This window comes from Serinus canaria, chromosome 2 (assembly GCF_022539315.1).
Source record: "Serinus canaria isolate serCan28SL12 chromosome 2, serCan2020, whole genome shotgun sequence".
NCBI lineage: Eukaryota > Metazoa > Chordata > Aves > Passeriformes > Fringillidae > Serinus > Serinus canaria.
The window spans coordinates 10,292,228-10,311,988 of NC_066315.1; the positions used below are offsets into that span (position 1 = coordinate 10,292,228).

The following is a 19,761-nucleotide window of genomic DNA, read 5'->3' on the forward strand; positions in this document are numbered from 1 at the left end:
AAATTGTGTGTTATTCTGTGGTTTGATAGCATCCTGAACAGGCTGTGTGATATCCCTCCCCCTGTTCCCCATCATGCAATAAGCATTTCAGACTGGATTCCTGAAGATGCCTCCTGATTTTGAGCAGACCAAATTCAGAAAGACAAATTTGAGGTCATTAGAAGCTGACTGTCAAGGATGCAGAAGTGTAAATGGTACCTTAGGCAGCAATGCCACCTTGTCTTATGGAGTTTTGTCAAAATGACAGTTCATGCTTTTGCAGCACTGCCTTAAGGGGCATAAACCCTGCTGAGGACAGGGCTGTGTGGGTGCTGCACCTCCTTGATGGCCACCCATGGTGCTGACCAGCATGCTGCCTTCCCTTTCTCAGTTCCCCAAGGTTATTTTCCAAGTAGCTCTTCCAGCTATCAGAAAGCTGGGGGTGTTCTCTGTGTTCAGAGGTAGAAATCATCTTTGCTGCAGCTTTCTCCAGAACCAAATAATTCTGCATACGTCATGGGCTGTGCAGCATCTTTCTTTCAGGAGTTTTGTGCAGTGCTGGCAGGCAGGACAAAAGGCAAGAGCTCAGGTAGCCAACCTGTGTATGACAGGCCTTCTTGGGTTTATCTAAGATTTGGAGGAAAAGCCCCTTTTTTGATCTGCTCTGTAGCACTGATGGAGCACAAAGTTTTCCTTTCAGGAGGTGGCAGTGCTGGCTGCCAGTCAGCAAACCCTGGTGACAGCAGTGTCCTTACAGACTGACCCCAGACAGGCTACAACAAACCAAAAATTCTTGTCTCCTGGGATGTTATTGTTGTGACTTTTGACATTTTCTAGACCTAAAGGATCTTCCCCAGCAACCTCTAGACAAGTCAGGCTTATAAAGAAACCTCAAACACTGATTTTCAAGCCTGTGCAGAGCCTGTTAGTGCCAGCAGTGCCTGTTGATTTATTGCAGCTTTTAAGGCATAGATCAGGGTGCTATTACACAAATGTAGGATAAAAAATGCTACCTGCACTGTGCCTGAAAAATGTCACTCCACCATTCCAAAAGATGAGTTTTCTTAAATGAGAGATGATTTTTGGAAAAGCAATAATCCAGACTCTGGAAAATAGGAAAGCTTTGTGTGGATTTGCTGAAGATGGCTGCTTGACTCAGCAGGTGTGAAAAACGCTTGGATGCCCAGGCAGAAATAGGAGGAGCATTGCTGTGCACGTGCTGCTGTGTGCAGGGCTGGGGGATGCTGGAGAGGAGGGGTGCTGCCAGGGTAGGATAATCCCATCTCTTTGTTCTCCCCAGTGCTACAACTGTGAAGAGGAGGCCATGTACCACTGCTGCTGGAACACCTCCTACTGCTCCATCAAGTGTCAGCAGGAGCACTGGCATGCCGAACACAAACGTACCTGCCGCAGGAAAAGATGAAAGAGTTCCTCCTCCCCTAGAGCACCACCCCAATGATTGCTATTCTCAGACAGAGCGGTTTTTGTTTCCAAAAAAAAAAGCCAAAATTGTTTAGAATTTGCTTCCCATTTTGCACCAGCCTTTAAACACTTTTCTTAGAAGAAATTTTGCACAGTTATTTCAGTCTTCTGTTAGAGACGCTCCTCCAAAATTTTGTCGGCAAAATGAATTGAACATCTGTCGGAGCAGGTTACTTCAAATAATTTTAAACTAGAGGATTTGTTGCATTTTCAGCAAATTTTAAGACATTTTTAGGTTTTACAGAGATTTTAATCTTTAAAAACAGCAGATCTAAAAACAAAAAAATGATGCAAGTTTAACAAAAGCTGAAAGTTTAACATGTTTAAAAAACATTTAAGAACTAGTTCTGAATGTAAGAGGTACAGAACTGTTTCAGAAAAACGAAGCATACTACCTTGATGTAACATTTATTTCTTAACCTTGTTGAGCTGGTTTTGTTCAGCTTAATTTTACTGTTTAAAGGCATTATCTATTGGTTATACCAGTGGGTACATGATTGAATTTAGGGAACAGGGTTGACACAGCAGGTGCTAGTCCTGCATATTTTTTCTTAAATATTTCCCAACTGTGTTTTATTTTCATTATTTCTTTTCAATATATAACTTTTATAACAAAATATTAGCTTTGATCTTGTAGTTTAAAATCACAGGGAACTGGGGTAATCTTTTACTGAGCTGGATCTTAGAGAAAAATGAATATTTAAATTTTGAAGTTTGCACATTTCGTCTTTGTTCTAACATGAGTGCTTATAACAAGAATAAGAAAAGCCAAAAAAAAAAAACAAAACAGACAAACAAAAAACCCAACTACCTTTATTCATACTTGGAGTTTTGAGGCATACAAATTACTTTATTGCGCCCCCCCCCCCCCAATTCAATGTCATTTGACCACCTCTGATCTGGTGTCACCTGGTCCATTGTAACTGATAATAAAAGGAGAAAAAGCACTTAAGTTTCACAGAAGCCGTTATGTTTGTAGTAATGGGTCATTGCCTAATAATGAGCTCCATCACTGTACTCAGAATGAAGAATAATGCATGTTAATTTTCTTGTATTAAAGATGCCGTGATTTGTACAAAGTCTGTATTTTGCGGAATGTCTGGATTAAGAAGCATTACCAATAGGAATGGATCGATAGTTGAAAAATGATTTTCTTTTTGTTTGTTTTATATATAGATATATGAATTGCATCCATGTTCAGAGACAATTTTTTAAATAGATGTAAAGCTTACTTAAATAGCTTTTCTTTTAAAGTGTCTCCACATTTTAGTTTCTTTCAAAGATTGGTCTTAGACTGAGTCATATGCCCATTAATCATCCAGCTATTTTTTGAGAAGTTAGAGGAATAATTTGTAAATATTTATTTAGATCTTTGATATTTATTGAAAGCAATTACATGATGGAACGATGGAAGCTGAAGAATCAGGAGGAAAGCCTTTTAAAAAGTTTTCTCTAGGATTTGTCAGGGTCATTGTAAAGACAAGAATATAACTAAGACTTCTGTGAACTACCACTGAAATTCTGACCTTTTTTACTTACAGTGGTGATATAAGTTAATTGACTAGATACTGCCAAATAATGCCCAATATGTTGCAGAAATTTAGTGGCAAGTCGATTGGAAAAAATAGTAAGTAGATGGTAACTTGTATTACCACAGCTGCATTATTGCCTGATAAATGTGTGATTAACTCTTGTCGCCTCTGTGTTGTGACTGTAAAACACTTCACAACTAAAAATCAATCTTGTTCGATTACTTTACAAGTTCCAAAACTTCGATCCACCCCTATGAAAGCAAGTATTGTGGAAATATTTTTGGTGTAAAATCATTCCAGAATATGTAATATTTAACTGATAGCTGCATGAAAGTAAGATTCGTGTTACTTTGGCTTTTTTGTCTCTGTTGACACGGTTGCACATTTCCAAGTTACTACAGCGTGAAAACTGTGTGTTTTAAAGAAAAAAAAAAACAAAACAAAAAAAAAAGATTGTGGCCTGGTTTTGTATAAGTTTTAGGTAAAATTACAATTGATTGTTTTAGGAACCATGATTTAAAATTAATTTTTTCTGCAAATCATAAAGCTATATTAAAGTGTTGAGCTTAGCCACTATGCACATTGTAATTATTCATTGTGGCTGTCCAGTTTATGATGCATTCTGGCATTTTGTAAGCTGCTCTGACTAGCAATATATAGAGTCATTTAATGTGTTAACATTGGTTAATAAATGTATTTAAAAAAAAACCCTCACTGAATGTGTCTGTGTTGATTTTGGCCACACGTCCTGGGGTGGGCAGGCATGAGGCTGCTGTTAGACTTGGAGGGAGGAGGGAGCCTTGGTCCTGACTTGAGAGGAGCCAGCAGGGCCAGGGAAGGGTTTCAGCATTTATCATGGCTCTCAGCACTGACAGTGAATCCCTCCAGCCCAGGCAGGGCCAGCAGCCCCCAGGGGCTGGACCCCAAGTGCTGCTTTTGGAGGCAGATCCTGCAGTGGCAGCAGCCAGGCTGGGGCTCAGCCCTGCTCTGCCCTCCCCAGAGGCCCCACTGCCTCCTCCCTGACCTGCCACAGCCTGAGCCTGAGCCTGAGCCGGGTTTTATCCTGAAGTGATTCCCTCTGGAGGGACTGCACGAGCCCAGCGTCACCTGGGTGCAGCAGGGTCTCTCCTGCCAAGCCTGAGCAGCCAGTCCCTCCCTTGGTGCCACTGAGGTGTCAGAGGGAGCTGAGGGCCCTTGGAGAATGTCCTGCAGCCAGCCAAGAGAAAGGGCCAGGTGGGGACAAGCCAAAGGCAGAGTGGGTCATCCTGGAGCTCCACCAGGACTTCAGGGCTGCAGTAGGAGCAGTCTGGGACCTGATTTCAGTGTGGCAATTCAGAATTTCCTCATGGAAATCTAAACCTGGCAAGACCTGCAAGTCCCAAAGGATCCCTCAAAGTCTCTGTCATTGTTTTATTATCCAAACAGTTCTGCTCTTACATGAGCTATATTTTGTTCCTTCATCTTGATGAAAGTCAATTAAGTGTCAACAGTGAATAGTGAATAAGCTGGCAAAGCAGGATCAGGAATAAAGCAGCAATTCCCTTCAGCTGCCATCCCAGGGCATTTTCCCTCTTTGATGACTGAGTCGCTCTTCAAGCTCAACACTGCTCACCAGCACTCCAAAGGCAGAAATCCCCAGTGAAAATGCTCCTCCCCTCCCCATGTGTATTTGCCAGTTCAGGTGACACCAGTGGGGCCAGGATAGGGATCAAACAGATCCCTGGACATGCCAAGGCAGTTTCCCCCCTGCACTGAGTAACACAGATTGTCTGTGACCTGCCCTACTCCACCCCTGTCCCACCCTGGGCCCTGTCACTGCCAGCTGGCAGAGCAGAGCAGCAGAGTTATCCTTGCACTGCCCCAACTCTGCAAATTTCCTTTCATCAGGAATCTCAGGGTGAGTGGGGGCTTCTCTTTGTTCCTGCAGCACCACCACTGCAGGCAGTGGTCCTAGAGCAACAGTCCTAAAGACTTCAACATTTTATTGTTGGCTTTTCCTATTATTATCATTATTGTTGTGGTTGTCATTAATTAATTAATTTTTATTATTTTTTTAACTCTGGCTATTCCTTTATTTTAATAAGGAGGAGCTGTGGTTTCTGCCTTCTGCTTCCTTTAGGTGGAGTGAGCTGCCCAGCTCATGGCTTGTTTGCCTTTCACAATCTTAAATGACTAAGTATGTGAAATATGTTTGGGATTTGTTACTGGAATTTAGGGGCCACCCTGTCACTTTTGGCCTCCCTGAGTGTTAGCCCATTTGTGATCTGTGCACATGCTTCTCAAATGCTTTCATAAATGAAACTGAGGAGGGGTAGCTAAACCAGAGAGGCCCTTTTGTGTTGTTTCATGTTAAGGAAATGCAATTGCAAGTAGAAAGGTCCATCTATTTGTGAGAATACTAGAATATTGTTGGGTTTAAGTGGGAGATGATTATAGGTAATTTTAAAGGAATAAAACCAACTATCTTAGACCTTCCAACCCCCATATTTTACCCTAATAAAACCTTTTTCCAGATGTCAAAGGCCTGAAAAGTATGATCGACTGAGTAATGCTCTTTGAAAAAGAAATGCAGGTTACTAGAAGTTCAAAATTGTAAAATCAGAAAGAGAATCAAGAGAAAATCAACTCTGAATTGTCCCCCCTGCTCCCCATGGCCGTGCTTGCCCCAGGACCTCTCCAGCCCCATGACCCTGGAGCCACGAATGAGGCACAGAAGGGAAGTTTTATCCCTTCAGGGATGGCAAACAGCAATGAAGAGGCTGAAATTCAGCGCAGCATCCACTTTGTAGGTAATTTGTACGTGGAAGGGGACTGATAATTGAAGATTATTCAGAAGAAATGCCAAGAGAGCCAGAGCCCTGCATGCTAACAGGCAGAGGGATGTGTTTGTTTACAAAGCCACCGGGCAGCTGCTGTAAACTCCCTGAGTGAAAGCGAAGCTGGCGTGAAGCTTCAATGGAAATAGAATTTACCCTGGAGAGGGATCTAAAAATAAACTCAGTTCTGCATCAGAAGACACTGTGAATCTGGTGACACAAAATGCTTTACTAGTGCTTGGAAAAGGACTTCTGCAGAAGAAAACAATGTTTAATTATAGAGCCAGAGCACATTCATTTTTAACTATTTCATTAACAGGGAAGGTAGCTTTTTCAAATAGCCCCTGTAGGTGGCTTTGGGGCCCCACTTGCTGCCACATTCTGGCTCTGCCTCTCTCCTGCTCTCACTCCCATGGGAGCTGTGGCAGCCAGCTCTGCACTGGGCCAGTTTTGAGCCATGATCCCACCATGCTTGAGCACAGCAATGTCCTTTTGTCCCTTGTAACAGAGCCTTCAAGGTGACGGCTCTGTTCAATGGTTTCATTACAAAAAGGAACCCGGTGCCTTGCCCACAGCAACTCTTGAAGTCCCTGTCACCAGGAGAGAGGGCTTTGTCTGGCATGGGCCACCCCTGTGCCCCAGCCAGCTGGGGCTCACTGTCCTGGTTGGGAGGTGTTGGAGCTGGGTCTGCTGTGCCTGGGGAGGGAGCAGAATGAGGCCTCCAAACCCCAGGGCACAGGCAGGGACATGTCCTGCTGCTGGCCCTGCCCTCCTGGAGCAGCAGCACTGGCTCCTTCCCAAAGGAGAAGCACGGCCAGAGACTCTGCCATGCGTGCCTTATGTGCTGGAGAGAGAATTTCTTTGGCTGCCACAGCACTTGCCTGAGTGACAGAGCCTTTTCCCATCTTTTCACAAGTCTGTGAAGACCACAAGGGCTGGAAAGCCTTTTAGCTTTGCCCCAAAGAAATGCAAGATGTGCAGCTCAGTCATGCAATTGCTGGTTCTGTCTTCCCACTGACACTGGAGCCAGCAGCATTTTAACCCTGGGCTCCCCAGTGCCAGTGGCTGCCCCAGCAGGAGCTGCTCTCTGCAGGCTGGGAGTGGGTGCTGGATGCTGAGAGGAGCCCAGCACTGCCCTGCCCTTCCCAGGGCTGCTCCTGCTCCCTCTCTGACAAATTTGGGTGGAGGTAATGCTGCACTTGCAAGGAAAGCCCCCAAGCCCTGGAGTTTCTTTCCCTCCAGTCAGGGGGGTGGCATTGGGATTTCGGGGCCAGGAAGGGGAACAGGAGGCAGCTCACACAGCAGGGATTGCTGAGGGGACTGGATCTGTCCTGAAATGCCTCAGACACTGAGCTCAGGGGCTCTGAGCCACCTCAGGCTTCTCCTGATGCAGGAGCCTCCCTTGGAAAGCTCTGGGCAATTGTCACAGGGAGGGCCCTTCAAGGAGGGAGCAGCAGGAGCTCAAGCCTAAAAGCCAGAGGCTTCCCAAGCTCCTCCTCAGCCTGGCACAGCCCAGGCTGTCAGCCCCTGCCTCCCAAAGTCTTTCTCTTTAGCCCAAGGCTGATGGAAGCACACTCTCTGTACAGAATCATCTGCAGAGACAGAACCTATTCATGGGCTTCTCTTAACACCTTGTTCAGAGTTTGAATTGTTTTCTCCCAGTTGTGATCCTGCTCCAGACCTCCCTGGGCAGAGGGAGTGCTTCCACCTCTCCCAACTTCTGCTCCTTCACCATTTGGTGAAGAAAAGCAGTGTCTGGAGGTGCCTGTCCCATTACAGACCTAATTATTATTCTTCAGCATTTCCAAATCAAAATGGGACTTTGCCACATCCCAAAATGACAGGCTGCATCCTGAGTTTGTGTCTGTCCTGCAGGTGCACTGCCTTTATCAAGGTGGAGAAATAAATGGTGCTGGTAGCTGTAGGTAAAGTGCAGTGACAGCACATGGGGCTTATCAGGCATTGCAAGATGCAGTCACACCTTGGCAGCAAGGCTGTGGCCCTGTCAGGTGCTCCACTGGAAACAGGAGTTTTTCATGGAAGTTTTCATTTAAGAAAACATGGGCTTTGTAAGAAAATTTTCATAACTGAGTGATCTCCAACAGTAATTTTATTATGGCTTAAAACAGTAGTTAAAAGCCTCTTGTGCTGTCAAAAAGGCTTTGCTCCAAGATGAAAAAACACTTCCCTCCGCTGAAGGAAAAAAAATAATTACAACTGAGACCACACTTCTTCCTTCTCTTTGCTAACCAAAGAGCTGTGAGAACTAAACATTCCCATTCAGTTTCTGTGGCCCTACACCCTGGACTGGCAGGGCAGGCTGTGGTTTCCACGATGGATGCCCAGTGTCTGCCCTGGCAGCCAGAGGCATTTTCAGGCTGTGCAATTCCATCCCTGCCCCGGCAGCCAGCCGGGACTGAGCCCTGCAGGGACCCTGCGAAGCCACACGAGGGTGTAGCCCCACCCAGCTCACAGCTACTCGTGGTTAGGAGAGAATGCAAAAAAAATACTCCTGTGGATTTCAGGAAAGTGTCCAAACCCAAATGTTAAAGAGAGGCATCCTAGAAATGCCAATGAGCACGTGTGTCTGCAATGGAGAGTTTAATTCCTTTGTACATCCTCAGCCACTTACTTCCTTTGGGCAGTTGTTGGCTCAAATCCTTGTCTCCTGCTGCTCTGTGGATCCTGCCCATGCCATACTCACCTTCTGACCTGGCTTCATGGAAACATTATTTTCTTCTTGCCTGCATCTGCTTTTCCTGCTCCTGTCTTCTCCCAGGGTTTCTGTTCTTCAGTCCTGCCACTTACCTGATACAGACCTGGTTGTTTTTTAGTTTCCCAAACCCCTGGGGTGGGATAAACTCTGTCCATGCCTTGCACATGTCTGTCCTCCTGTCTCCATACACTGCCTCTCTTGGGTCTTTCTGCAGAGCCCCTGGCTGAATTCAGCAGGGCTGGCTCATGCAAGCCTGCAGTCAGAACCTGGGGCTAACAGCAGTGAGGTGTCCCAGCATCTGGAGCTTCCTGACTGAAATGCACTCCCCTAGGTGAGAAAATTAAAATGTAGGCCCCTAAAGTTCAGTGCCTGATGCCACAGGGTTAGATCATCTCATTTGTTTGATCTTGACTTCTATATGCACAATCTTCTTTTTGCTGGCCTCCCCTTCTACACCAAACACTCTTTCTAAAACTGCCCTTCATTCATGGCTTCCCCCACTGATATCTTTATCCTGATAGCTCAGTTCAGCTCTTATCTTGGTGCCTTTCCTGGCATCTCCAAACCTCTCCCATGTGCAGCTAGTCACATTTGGAAGCCACTCCCAGTGGAGATTCCATCACATTTGTCCCCTCCTCCAGTCACACACAAGCTGGAGCACAAAATTAAAACAAGATCAGCTTTGTGCCTTTAGGATCCACCATTTAACTGCTGATTGCTGTAGAATATTTTGCAGTAATTAGAAAATTATTATTATTATTATTATTATTATTATTATTATTATTATTATTATTATTATTATTATTATTATTATTATTATTATTATTATTATTATTATTATTATTATTGTTACTGATGTGTTGTGGGTTCCTTGGGAAAGAGACTTTTTTTCCCATGGAGATCATACAGAAAATACCAGTGCCTTTGGAGAAATCTTGTTTGTGCAGACCAGAAAGCAGTAAGAGCAGTAAGGAGCCCTGGCTTTGAATGGCATGATGCAGCATGACCTGCTCAGTGAGCCTGAGCCAATCTGAAATGCCAGGCAGCTCCCAGTGCCAGGATGGTGCCAGAAGGTGCAGAGATGGCCTCATCCTGGTCTGCTGTGCAAGAAAGGGGGAGCAGTAGCTTCAGAGATGCTGATCTCAGCCAGGTGCAGCACAAACAAGGCAAATCTTGAGAGGGTTTTTGTGCTAGCTTTAAGGTGACAGCCCTCAAAAGAGACCAAAAAATCATGAAAAGGAAAACCCTAAATCATGGTAAGGTGAGTGAGACCTTTTGGGAAAGTGGGCTGCCAAATGGAGCACTCCAATGTAAAAAATAACATACATTTATCTTTCAGAAAAAAATTACCAATATATTATTTTATATTTTATCCCCCTCAAAAATGGTTAAGTTCTACTTTCACAGTGTAGAATCTGGTTGTTTTTCTTTTTTCTCATTTTCCTCTTCAAATATCAGTTTTAAAGCAAAAACTTCTTCCAATAAAAAAAGAGGAGACAAAAAATTAAAAATCAGGGTTGGCTCTTACCCAGGGGACAGAGGGGTCCATCCCCCTTGGGATGGCTCTCGTGGGCTGCACCTCTCCCCCAGTGCCCCTCCAGCCAGAGGCCCCTCAAACCAGGAGTGTGCCAGGCAAGAGCCACAGCTGGATTTGCCTCTCCAGGGCTGCAGAGGGTTCAGTGGCCCAGCAGGGGACTGGGAGAAGCTGTGCTGGACAGAGATCAAAACTCCTCCAAACTCAGCTTTGCTCACAAGGCGACTCCTGAGAATTTGTGTTGATTTCTTTGCTCCCCCTTCCTTCCTCCCTCCCTCGATAATATCAGTGCATAAAGCAAATCTTTGTGTTGAAAAGCAGAAGAGGAAAGCTGCATGGTCTTTTATCAGACTTTTTTCCCAATTCTTTCATTCTTAGTATCAATGTGATGATGAAGAAATTATGCAGTTATTGTGCATGATTCTTCTAACCCTATATTTTTTTTTTCATTGAGATTTCCCACCAGCTTTGCAGTGTTATAGCCACCTCTTGCCAAAATAATTTTTAAAGTGTGGAATTGAAGTATTTAACCTTTAAAAAACCTTAATCCCATTAACATAAAAATCAATGCCTTTTTGCTTTAATGAAACAATTTGTAAAATTGAATCGGGAACTGTTCTGCCATCCTCTTCTTTCTGCCATCTCTAACTTACTTTCTCCTTCCCACAATTTTTGGATATCTTTCTCTGCTCAGGGTAATTGTGGGTCCACAAAACTGCACCTACCTCTTGTGATAAGCAACCTGAAATCTGAGCCGTCAGAGATGGGATTTTACACCCTGAATTTCCCAGGTAGGACTCCAGAGACACGAGGACCGAGAATTTCACCCTTCGAAATCACATTTGGAAAATGAGAGCTGGGGCCAAACCCCTTCTCTGGGAATGCTGCTACTCAGCAGCTGGGAGCCAGCTCTGAAATCAAGGTCTTTCTGGAAAAAGCCAATGGAAAGGGGCAGATCACATTTCCAAGATCACATTTCCATTGCCCAAGGCTGCTGAACCAATAGGGAGGCTCTAGCCCCACATGTGAGAACCAAGCTGTGACCCATAAACTTCCACTGGCAGAAAGCTCCATCAGAGCTGTAAAACCTGGGTCAGGAGCTTCCTTAGGTGACTGACTGGCAGCACGTCAGTAGCAAGACCTTGCAACAAAAGTGATAAGTGACAAATTTGAGGAGTTTTACAGTACTAATGCTTGTTATTGCTTCTCACAAAATGTTACCAAGCTTACAATAATCTTTACACTTTCAGCAAAAATGTGAACAGTATATTTGAATATATTAAAAAGAATTAAAAAAACATTTCACAAAAAACATTTGTTGCCATATGAAAGTCTTTCAGCAATAAATGCCCACACCAGTATTTAAACATTGTTAAAAGTATAATGATTTGTACTAATAAATTATGCAACAAGAGAGGTAAACAAAATAAAATTACAGTATAGCTCTCCATGTTCCTCCACCGAGCATCCACAGCTCTCGGAAGCTCCATTTTAGATGACTAATTAAGAAACTGATCTTTTCAGAGCAACAAAAATAAAAGCTTTTATTTGTTCATTTGAATATAAAACAGGCGTTATCACAGATGTACAAAGCGTACTGGTGGTTTAACATACAAGAAGGTTGCTGTCCTTTGCACATAAAAATTTTTGTTTGAATCTGTGATTGGCTGAGTTACATGAATTTCTCTAACCAGTCACCACACTCTATGAAATAACGCTGCTAACATTCAACTGATAAAAGGGACAGTCTTCCCTTGGGTAAAGTGTCAAGCAGGATTAAATATATATAATAAACAAGCACCATGAGGAATCTGCTCCTGTTTGATTAGTTTTGTGTTTAAATGTTCATTGTGTACCCTCTCTTTTTGTGCATGTGCATCGAGTTGATTACATGGTTTTGTCTGACTCCAAAAGCACAAGGTCACAAGACAAACATTTTATACATTCTCATGAATGGTTTATCTACAGTACAGTTTCTAATACAGAACAATCCTTCTTTATTGCTCAGTCTGATGGTGCTTAAAATGTTTCCTTCCTTTTGCTTGCACAACAAAACCAGAAACTCAGTTTATAATTTCTCTTAACTCAGGATTTAACAACCACAGATGACAGGTTGCAGAAGAGAGCTGTTATTAACTGCGTTTCACAACTGCATTGCAGTTCTTTTATTCTCTACAAATGCAAAGTTGGCTTCGTGAAGGTTAAAGTGATGCTTTGAACGACAGCGAGATTTGTTTTGCAGTACTGAGATCAGCGATAGCAGGACTTCACAAGTTAGTTCACACACTGCAATTATGTTTGTAATCAATCCACATCTTGTCCGAAACCTTACAACAACTTGCCATTAAGAACAGATTTTATTCTTTTTAGGGAGCAGAAAATGAATTTGACAAAGGATGGGATTGGTCTGCAGAGCAGGAAGAGGGCTATTCACAGGACAGTGAGGGCGGAAAAGATGGCCTGAAAGAAAACGCGTCTGACGTGGCGAGATGCTCTGTACTGTACATGCAGACTAAAACGTCCCTACCTTTTAAAAAGATTTTTAACACCCAGCATTGAGACTCCCTTGTACGTGATATAAACATGATAACATTTGCCCTGCAACAATCTTAGTCATGCATATCCGGTAATGAGAGCCAGCACATGAACGTCATTTGGGACAAATAAGAAAAGCATTCTTGGACTGCAGCTGGTAAATCCCACTCTCGATCACAAACAGGTCAATTCAGTTACAACCACATGAAGGAAGGGGAAGGGTTTAAAAAAGGGGGCCTGGGGGGCAGGGAAGACAACGGAACTGGGGAATCAAACCCCTCTTTTCTCCAAAGGTAGTAAAATGAAGGCAGCTGTGATGCATGTTTTCCTACTCTTCTCCCGTGACGGCCTCAGGCCGGAGACCACGGGACTCCTCGGCTCCTTAGCCAGGCAAATGGGCTCCTCTGATGGTGTCATGCTTTAGGGACTGGTTAGCAGATGCACAATCCGTGCCAAGGGTGGTAGTGACTGTTGGCTCCTCTCCGTTAAGGAATAAATTAAAGACCACCGGAACAATCGTTTCCTGTAAATGTAAACTGGAAGCGTTGGCCACCGAGCTACGTGTCCTAGCTGAGAGGCAAATTGATAACTCTGTGCAAAAAACCCCAAAACTTTTCCTAATAGCAGTAAAAACACCAACTAAAACAATGAAAAAAATTGTGCAACAAAGTTCTGCAGCTAGACAACAGTGCTATTCCTCAACCTGCCTTTTCTAAGTCTAACAAGTGTATGCACATGCCAGCACGAATATTTATTGTTGCCTCCATGGCAAAGAAAAGAAAATTATCGTAGTGCATTTTTAGTCTTAAATTCATTCACTGCCTTAAAGGCAGCAATAATTCCACTTGCTGGTATCTAGAGGATTCTTTTTGACAGGGATACTTAGCAATCCAGGATTGCTTTTTTTCTTTTTCCAAAAAATTTGTGAGTAACATTTGATTATCTACAGTGGGAGACACCATGCAAGTGACAAGTACTGCATTTTAAACTTTAAAATCTTTTGTCATTAGTGAATTTATATTTCATATATATATATTTGATGTGATACTATCCACTCAAGATAATACAACACTTTGTTTTTTATATTAGCAAACATTTCAAGAGTTTAATATTCTTGAATGTTTCTTCTCTTTTATACTTCTAAAGAGATCAAAATAAATTAAAGGTTTTGTACATAATTACAGAAGAAGTAGTTAACTTATTTTATCTTTTTAGTTTAGTACAAAGATATTTGCAAGCTCATTGCCGAAATACACCTTATTTATAAATTTCTTCCATTCTAACGCTAACAGCAAAGGCTCTTTGGCCTTTGGGCTTTCAGCATCTCTGACAGAAAGCTGCAAGATTTCTAATTGAAAGGTGCTACTTTGGGTTTTCTCCTCGTACCACTACGTATTTTCCTAAGATGTGGGATCTAAAATGGCTTAAGTTAGCAATGGATCTGTATTCATCAGCCTTGTATGACATATCAAAACAAATGAAGGAAACAACTATTTGTATTAGTATGCAAATTGTTTTAAAAGAATCCATTTGGAGGGCAGAATAAAAAAAAAAAATCTACTTCAGCTTACTTAATGTAAAATACAAAGCCACATTTACTCAAAAAGCAGTATTGTCCAATAAGCAAAAAAAAAAAAAAAAAAAAAAAAAGTTTAAAATGGGCTTTTCCAACACTGAAGGGCCTTACCCCATAGTCCTTCTTTTCTAAAATTTAGTGGTAAAAGAAAGCATTTCACATTATATTTCCTGCCAATCGTGACTGCTTTGAAAAATCGTAATAGAAACAGTTCCATTCTGATGAGTGTCAGTATCTTATCTGCACACTTTTTTAGTGGACACAAAAAAATTTTATACATCTATAGTAAAGTCTATGGAAGCTTTAAGGTACAAGACTACATGTTGTAGGCCACATAGATGGGATCTAGCTGGTCTGCCAAAAATCCATCTCGTAGGTGCATACGTTGTTTCTCTCCACGGGAGTTGATAGGAATTACACCAATGTCCACAACCACCACCACCCCTACAATCAGATAGTGTTCCTCCAGGACCACGTTGGTGACCAAAGGAACAAGGTCCAAAGCTTCTTGCTCAGATCCATCCAGCTCAACTACAACGACCAACAGATTTGTCCAGGTAAACACCGCACTGGAACAAAAGAAAAAATAATATTAGTAATGGGGTTTTTCACCCATTTCATTTTTTATCCCTTTTCTTGCACCTTGGTTACCTTTTGTTGGAGCTCCTGGAGCTCTTTCCATGTGCTTAGGACAAAGTGTACACAGCAAGAGAGAACACGCTGCAGGCAGGGCAGAAGAGCCCCTGAGCTCTCTCTTCAATTCTGTTGCATTTTTAAGCATTAGGCTGAACTTTAGAGAAACTGGCCTGTCCTGGAAGGAGGCAGTAAGACAGCACATGGTTCCCTCTGAAGCCAGGGAAGTGCCACAGCTCTGCTGTGTTCATGGAGTGATGTGTGTGTGCAGGTGCCTCCTCTGGGGTTTTTTGAAGAGCAGCCCAAAAAAGCCAGGAGTTTAGAAGAGGAGGCACCAAGAAGAACAGCAGGAGCATAGTCTGAGATGAAAGGTCAGTGGGATAGCTCCTGCCAGTGAAGGGTGTGGAGCCCTGGGAAGGCACGTGGCACAGGGGTGCCCAGGGAGGGGGCATCCTCCCCGTGCCCGCTCGGCAAACACGGCTACGCGCCTTCGGGACTGGGCTGGCTGCTGTCCAGGCAGCTCAGAGCTCAGAACAAAAATTCTTCTGGACCAATTGGTTTCCACAGAAATAAGGCTGTGTCTCCATCTGTTTTATTTTGGCTGTTTTATTTCCGTTGGGTTTAAGGGGACAGGAGTTTTAACATTCCTGATTAACAGTTGAGACCATCAAGGGAACACCATTATCTCCACTATCCCCTCTTTGCTAAAAGAACTTTGTAAGACCCCTAAGTTTTGGTTAAGCCCTTGAGCCAAAGCAGGTAAATTTTGGGTTCTGCTACCTGGGACCATTTCTGGCAAAAGATAATAAGGATAATGCATTTATTCTTCTAAATATGGAGGCTGGGAGGGTATCAAAGTCTGGTGTATGCTTCCACCCAGAGTAGTTTTACAGCTTCCCTCCATCCTCCTCCTCACACCTCCAGAGTCTCCAAAGACTCTTGCATCTCATGGGAGGTCAGCACATCTGAGCCACAAAGAGCAATCTCATTCTTCCTTGCAGGTGTTTAAGACACTTCTTCCTCTAGCTAATTCCACAGAATAAATAATAATATTCTACACATGTATGCCATACATCAAGCCCTGTACTTTACTTGCCTTTACCTCATAAAATCAGGGGATAACTTCCCAGAACTGTCTTGAGCATAAGCATCTGAAAGTCAGAATACATTATGTACATAAGCCAGCTTCAAAAAGAGCTTCTTACCCTAAGGTCAATGCTTGATTGAGACAGAAGTGCACTGTTTTAGCATCCTAAGAAAGCTCTGAAAATCCATGTACTGTGGAAACATATCTTACTTTGCCCAAAAATTAGCTATGAAAATGTGCTCTGTGTTGGTGCTTGACAGAATGGATTTTAGGAGAAAAGTACTTAACTCTTATAAAAAAAATTCAGATGCTGCCAAAATACTATTTGATTGAATTCTTATGTGCTTATTGATCTGGAAAACTAATGAGCAGCCAAAGCAAGGATGAGAAGGCCCCTTTTAACTTAGTACTGCTGTGAAATGAATTTTCATTTGTAATTATGTTTTCACAGACATTCTAGTAAGTTCTGATTGATACTGAATATTAACAAAATGAAGTATCAATCTTCACAGGTGACCATCTCCAGAGAGGTCCTGGAATTTTTATTGATTGCTGTACAAACATCTAAATTAACAATTTATATATTTTAACAAAAAAACCTGGAGAGGTTTCATTGAAGTGTAAGTTAACATTTAAAACCATGCCTGAAAACTATTGCTAGCCTGTTACATGGGAAAGCAATTAATAGCCAGATTCAGGAGCAGGTCCCTCAAACATGGTTTAGAATAAATTAGTTAGCATGAATTCAGGAAACTGATTCCCAAAACTTTCATGAAGCTTCTATTCAGTCCTGAAATCAGTGACAGTCCCAAGAGGCTTCAATTTAATTTAAAACTCGTTTCATATGTCATGGTTCTAACTCACTGGTGATCACTGGAAGTAAAAGGAAATATTGCTCTTTATGTTCTTACTGGTTGAGATGAAGATACATTAGCCAGTGTGTCTCTCTTATGCATACATCAACTTTCTAGCCCTGGTGAATAAAAAAACTCAAACCAAAAAGCTAGGGACCAGGAAAGCTGCCCTTTCCTTAAGAAATAACCAAGTAACAATAACCAAGTCACACCCAACAGATGCCATACAGTCAATGCACTGAGCTGGGAATGGCCCCTCCTGCTGCTTCCACATCACCACATGCTGCAGGAAAAACAAGGAAGTTGTCAAAACACCTCCAGGGAAAGAAGCTCCTAATTGTTTTCTTCTCCAAATACCTTGTGTAGCTTTGTGTATATAAACCACTTCTAAGCAAATTCCAGGAAGCTCTGTTCTGTTCCTCTCTTGAGACTTTGACATTTAAATGAGTCAACCATGTGCTTTAATTAAAACACATACATTAAAGCACATACCACATTTTGTGGTATTAGAAACACTTTCAAAATGCACAGTGTGTGTACACATCACAATAAAACCAGACTGTGCCACTCTTTCACTTGTTATGTCTTAAGACACAGGAGGTCCAGAGTCAGAGGTTGTTGATTTTGTGCTAAAATTCCTTAAAAGACAAGAATAATTTAAAATGACCTTTCAGATCTGATCCTCAATGACAGAAGCTGCCCAGCAGGATCACATGTCAGTCAGCAAATCCCCAAGTCCCTCAGTGGTGTACAGTGTTACAGAATGAGCTGTGTTTCTCTGAGGTGTTTTTACAACCCATCAACTGGACATACCCAGCACCTTCTGTGTGCAACAGGAATTGATGCAGTTAAATCCTTACTGGGGCATTGCAACTGAAACAAGAAGAGAGGCTCATGCCCCTGTCCACAGAAAGGGATATACAAATTATAAATAATTTTAAAAAAGAGTTAGCTGGCCATTATTTTGTCAAGAGGTGTTTCACAAAAGAAAGGTCTCTAAGAGAAGCTGAAAAAGTTATGTGAGAGAAGTCAAGGGCAGTCAGGATGAGGACTGTGAATGAAAATTCCATGATGGTTATTTGGCAGAGCATTGGTTAGGAAAAGGCTGGGAACTGTGAGCAAACCAAATGTTGTCACTCTGAATAACTGTGTGTCTCTTTTCTGCAGGGACCACATCTGAGACACATCTAATTCAGCATCGATCTCTCTTTTTGAGAGAAAAACAGCCCTGAAATACTGGCCTTAAATATTTGCCTTTGGGCAAAGAGTAGCAACATTACAGAGTGTTTTCTGAATTCTCACTCCTGTGCCTTGTACACTATCACCCAACTACTGGAAACAGTTAAGGTACTGAGAATTATCTGCATGTACTTCTTGCAGAAATTCAGTGGCATTTCTCTCTGGTTGTTCCAGCTTACCCCCAACCCTTTTCCAGTTGCCACTTTTTCACTCAGGATTTCCATGGTTGTGGAAGAAAAAGGATCCTCACAGAGCTCTCAGCAATCTTGAAAGCAGGAACATAATTTAAGTATTTTTTGGTACTGAAACCCTGCAATTTCTGCAGTGTGATATGGCTACTTTATTCACTGCCTGTGAGCTTGTAATTTGAGGGGACACAACCCTCTGACAGATACTGCTGAACACAGCAATTTATCAATCTATGGCCATCTTATAATAGAGCAGTTCTTAAAGAGTTTGCTCTGAAAACTTTCCATCCACTGCTGGTACTGATCTGACACATTTTCAAGGGGAATTTCATTACATTCATAAAGTGCTCATTCTGTTCTGTATGAAGGCACAGAACCCAGTTCCCTGTGTAATGCCTGTCTGGTACAAGACCATTCCAACAGTGATGATGCTCAAGGGAGGAGGCAATAAGGCAAAACCTCAGTTACAGTCAGCCAAGCAACTAATTGTATTCATTTTAACTGACAGTTAAGAAAAAAAGCAAAGTCTTTTACTAAAGACCAGTTCAGCTGCTGTGCTTCATTCATTATTAAGCTTCCTGCTCCAGGCCACACCACACCTCTTCAATCAGGACTGAAAAGAAAAATGCACTAAATTGCTCTGGCTATTGCAACAGATTCATTTTGCTTGAAAGGTGAATAGCTGACCTGTGGTTGTAGCAAAACAAAACAACTACCTGACTGAGTCTTCTGATGCAAGAATAATGAAAAGCAATTTGTGCTCATGTCAGCCTCAACAAATGATCTCCTGCTGTGTATATCTGAGGATGATACATTGATTAAGACAACATTATTATTAACTCATTGATTTACTGCTTCAATTTCCATTGTGACCTTGATTTGATCGCTGCTTCATTTATTAATAACCAATTCAAAAATAACAGCGTGTTCACTAATAAAATTTATTAGTGTGTTCATTTGTTTGAAATGTTTGTTTGCTTACTCCTTAAAAAAAGAAAAAAGAAATATACTGAACAAACTTATCTGAAATCAGTCCTTTCTGATTAAATCTGTTCGTGCAAAGTTTCATCCTAAGGACACATTAGCAGCTGGGTTATAAATCCTGTGACCATCCCAAAGGCCATTTCCTGGATCAATTGCAATATCCAAGGAAAAAGCCCAGACATTATAGACATTTCAGCTTTTTCCAAGGGCCCTGGTGTTATAGAAGCCTTACCATTCTGTGATGCTCTTGTGTGCTCTGATGACAGAGGTTTCGATATCGATCGGGTGGTACCTCATCCCTCGCAGCTCCATGGCTTCATCCAATGCACCCACCACATAAAGTGCATCATGGCGCTCTGGAGGGAAGGGATAAAACAAAGAAAAGAGAAAGATTCTATTCCCCAGTACATTAATTTATAGAAATGTTCACACTAAGAATTAAGTGAAATAAGTATAACATAAGTTATCCTCGAATTTCTGAAACCCCAAAGTGATTTCTGAACTAATGAGCATTTTCCATTACTGAAGTGCAGTGCAGAGCAAAAAACAGAAGAAAGGAAGGCAGAAACCCTATTCCCATTTGAAAAAGACAAAGCAGAAATCTTT

At 42.3% G+C, this 19,761-nt stretch overlaps 2 protein-coding genes across 11 annotated transcripts in view; one reads left to right on the forward strand and one right to left on the reverse strand.

Annotated features, from left to right (window-relative positions):
- The window catches only part of ZMYND11 (zinc finger MYND-type containing 11), a 105,305-nt gene extending 101,602 nt beyond the window's left edge, over positions 1-3,703 (forward strand). For all 6 annotated transcript variants that reach the window (XM_050970377.1, XM_009085810.4, XM_009085811.4 and 3 more), the window contains one exon: positions 1,280-3,703. In XM_050970377.1, the coding sequence (XP_050826334.1) occupies positions 1,280-1,402 (123 nt within the window). In that variant the 3' untranslated portion in view covers positions 1,403-3,703. The remainder of the gene's footprint in view (positions 1-1,279) is intronic.
- A 7,583-nt stretch (positions 3,704-11,286) lies between these two features.
- DIP2C (disco interacting protein 2 homolog C) overlaps positions 11,287-19,761 on the reverse strand; it is a 308,290-nt gene continuing 299,815 nt past the window's right edge. For 4 of the 5 annotated variants that reach the window (XM_030230938.2, XM_030230931.2, XM_030230928.2 and 1 more), the window contains 2 exons: positions 19,388-19,511; positions 11,288-14,739 (listed from right to left, as the gene is read on the reverse strand). In XM_030230938.2, the coding sequence (XP_030086798.1) occupies positions 14,487-14,739; positions 19,388-19,511 (377 nt within the window). In that variant the 3' untranslated portion in view covers positions 11,288-14,486. Of the gene's footprint in view, positions 14,740-19,387; positions 19,512-19,761 lie in introns of all 5 variants that reach the window. The other variant, XM_030230923.2, reaches the window with a different exon arrangement.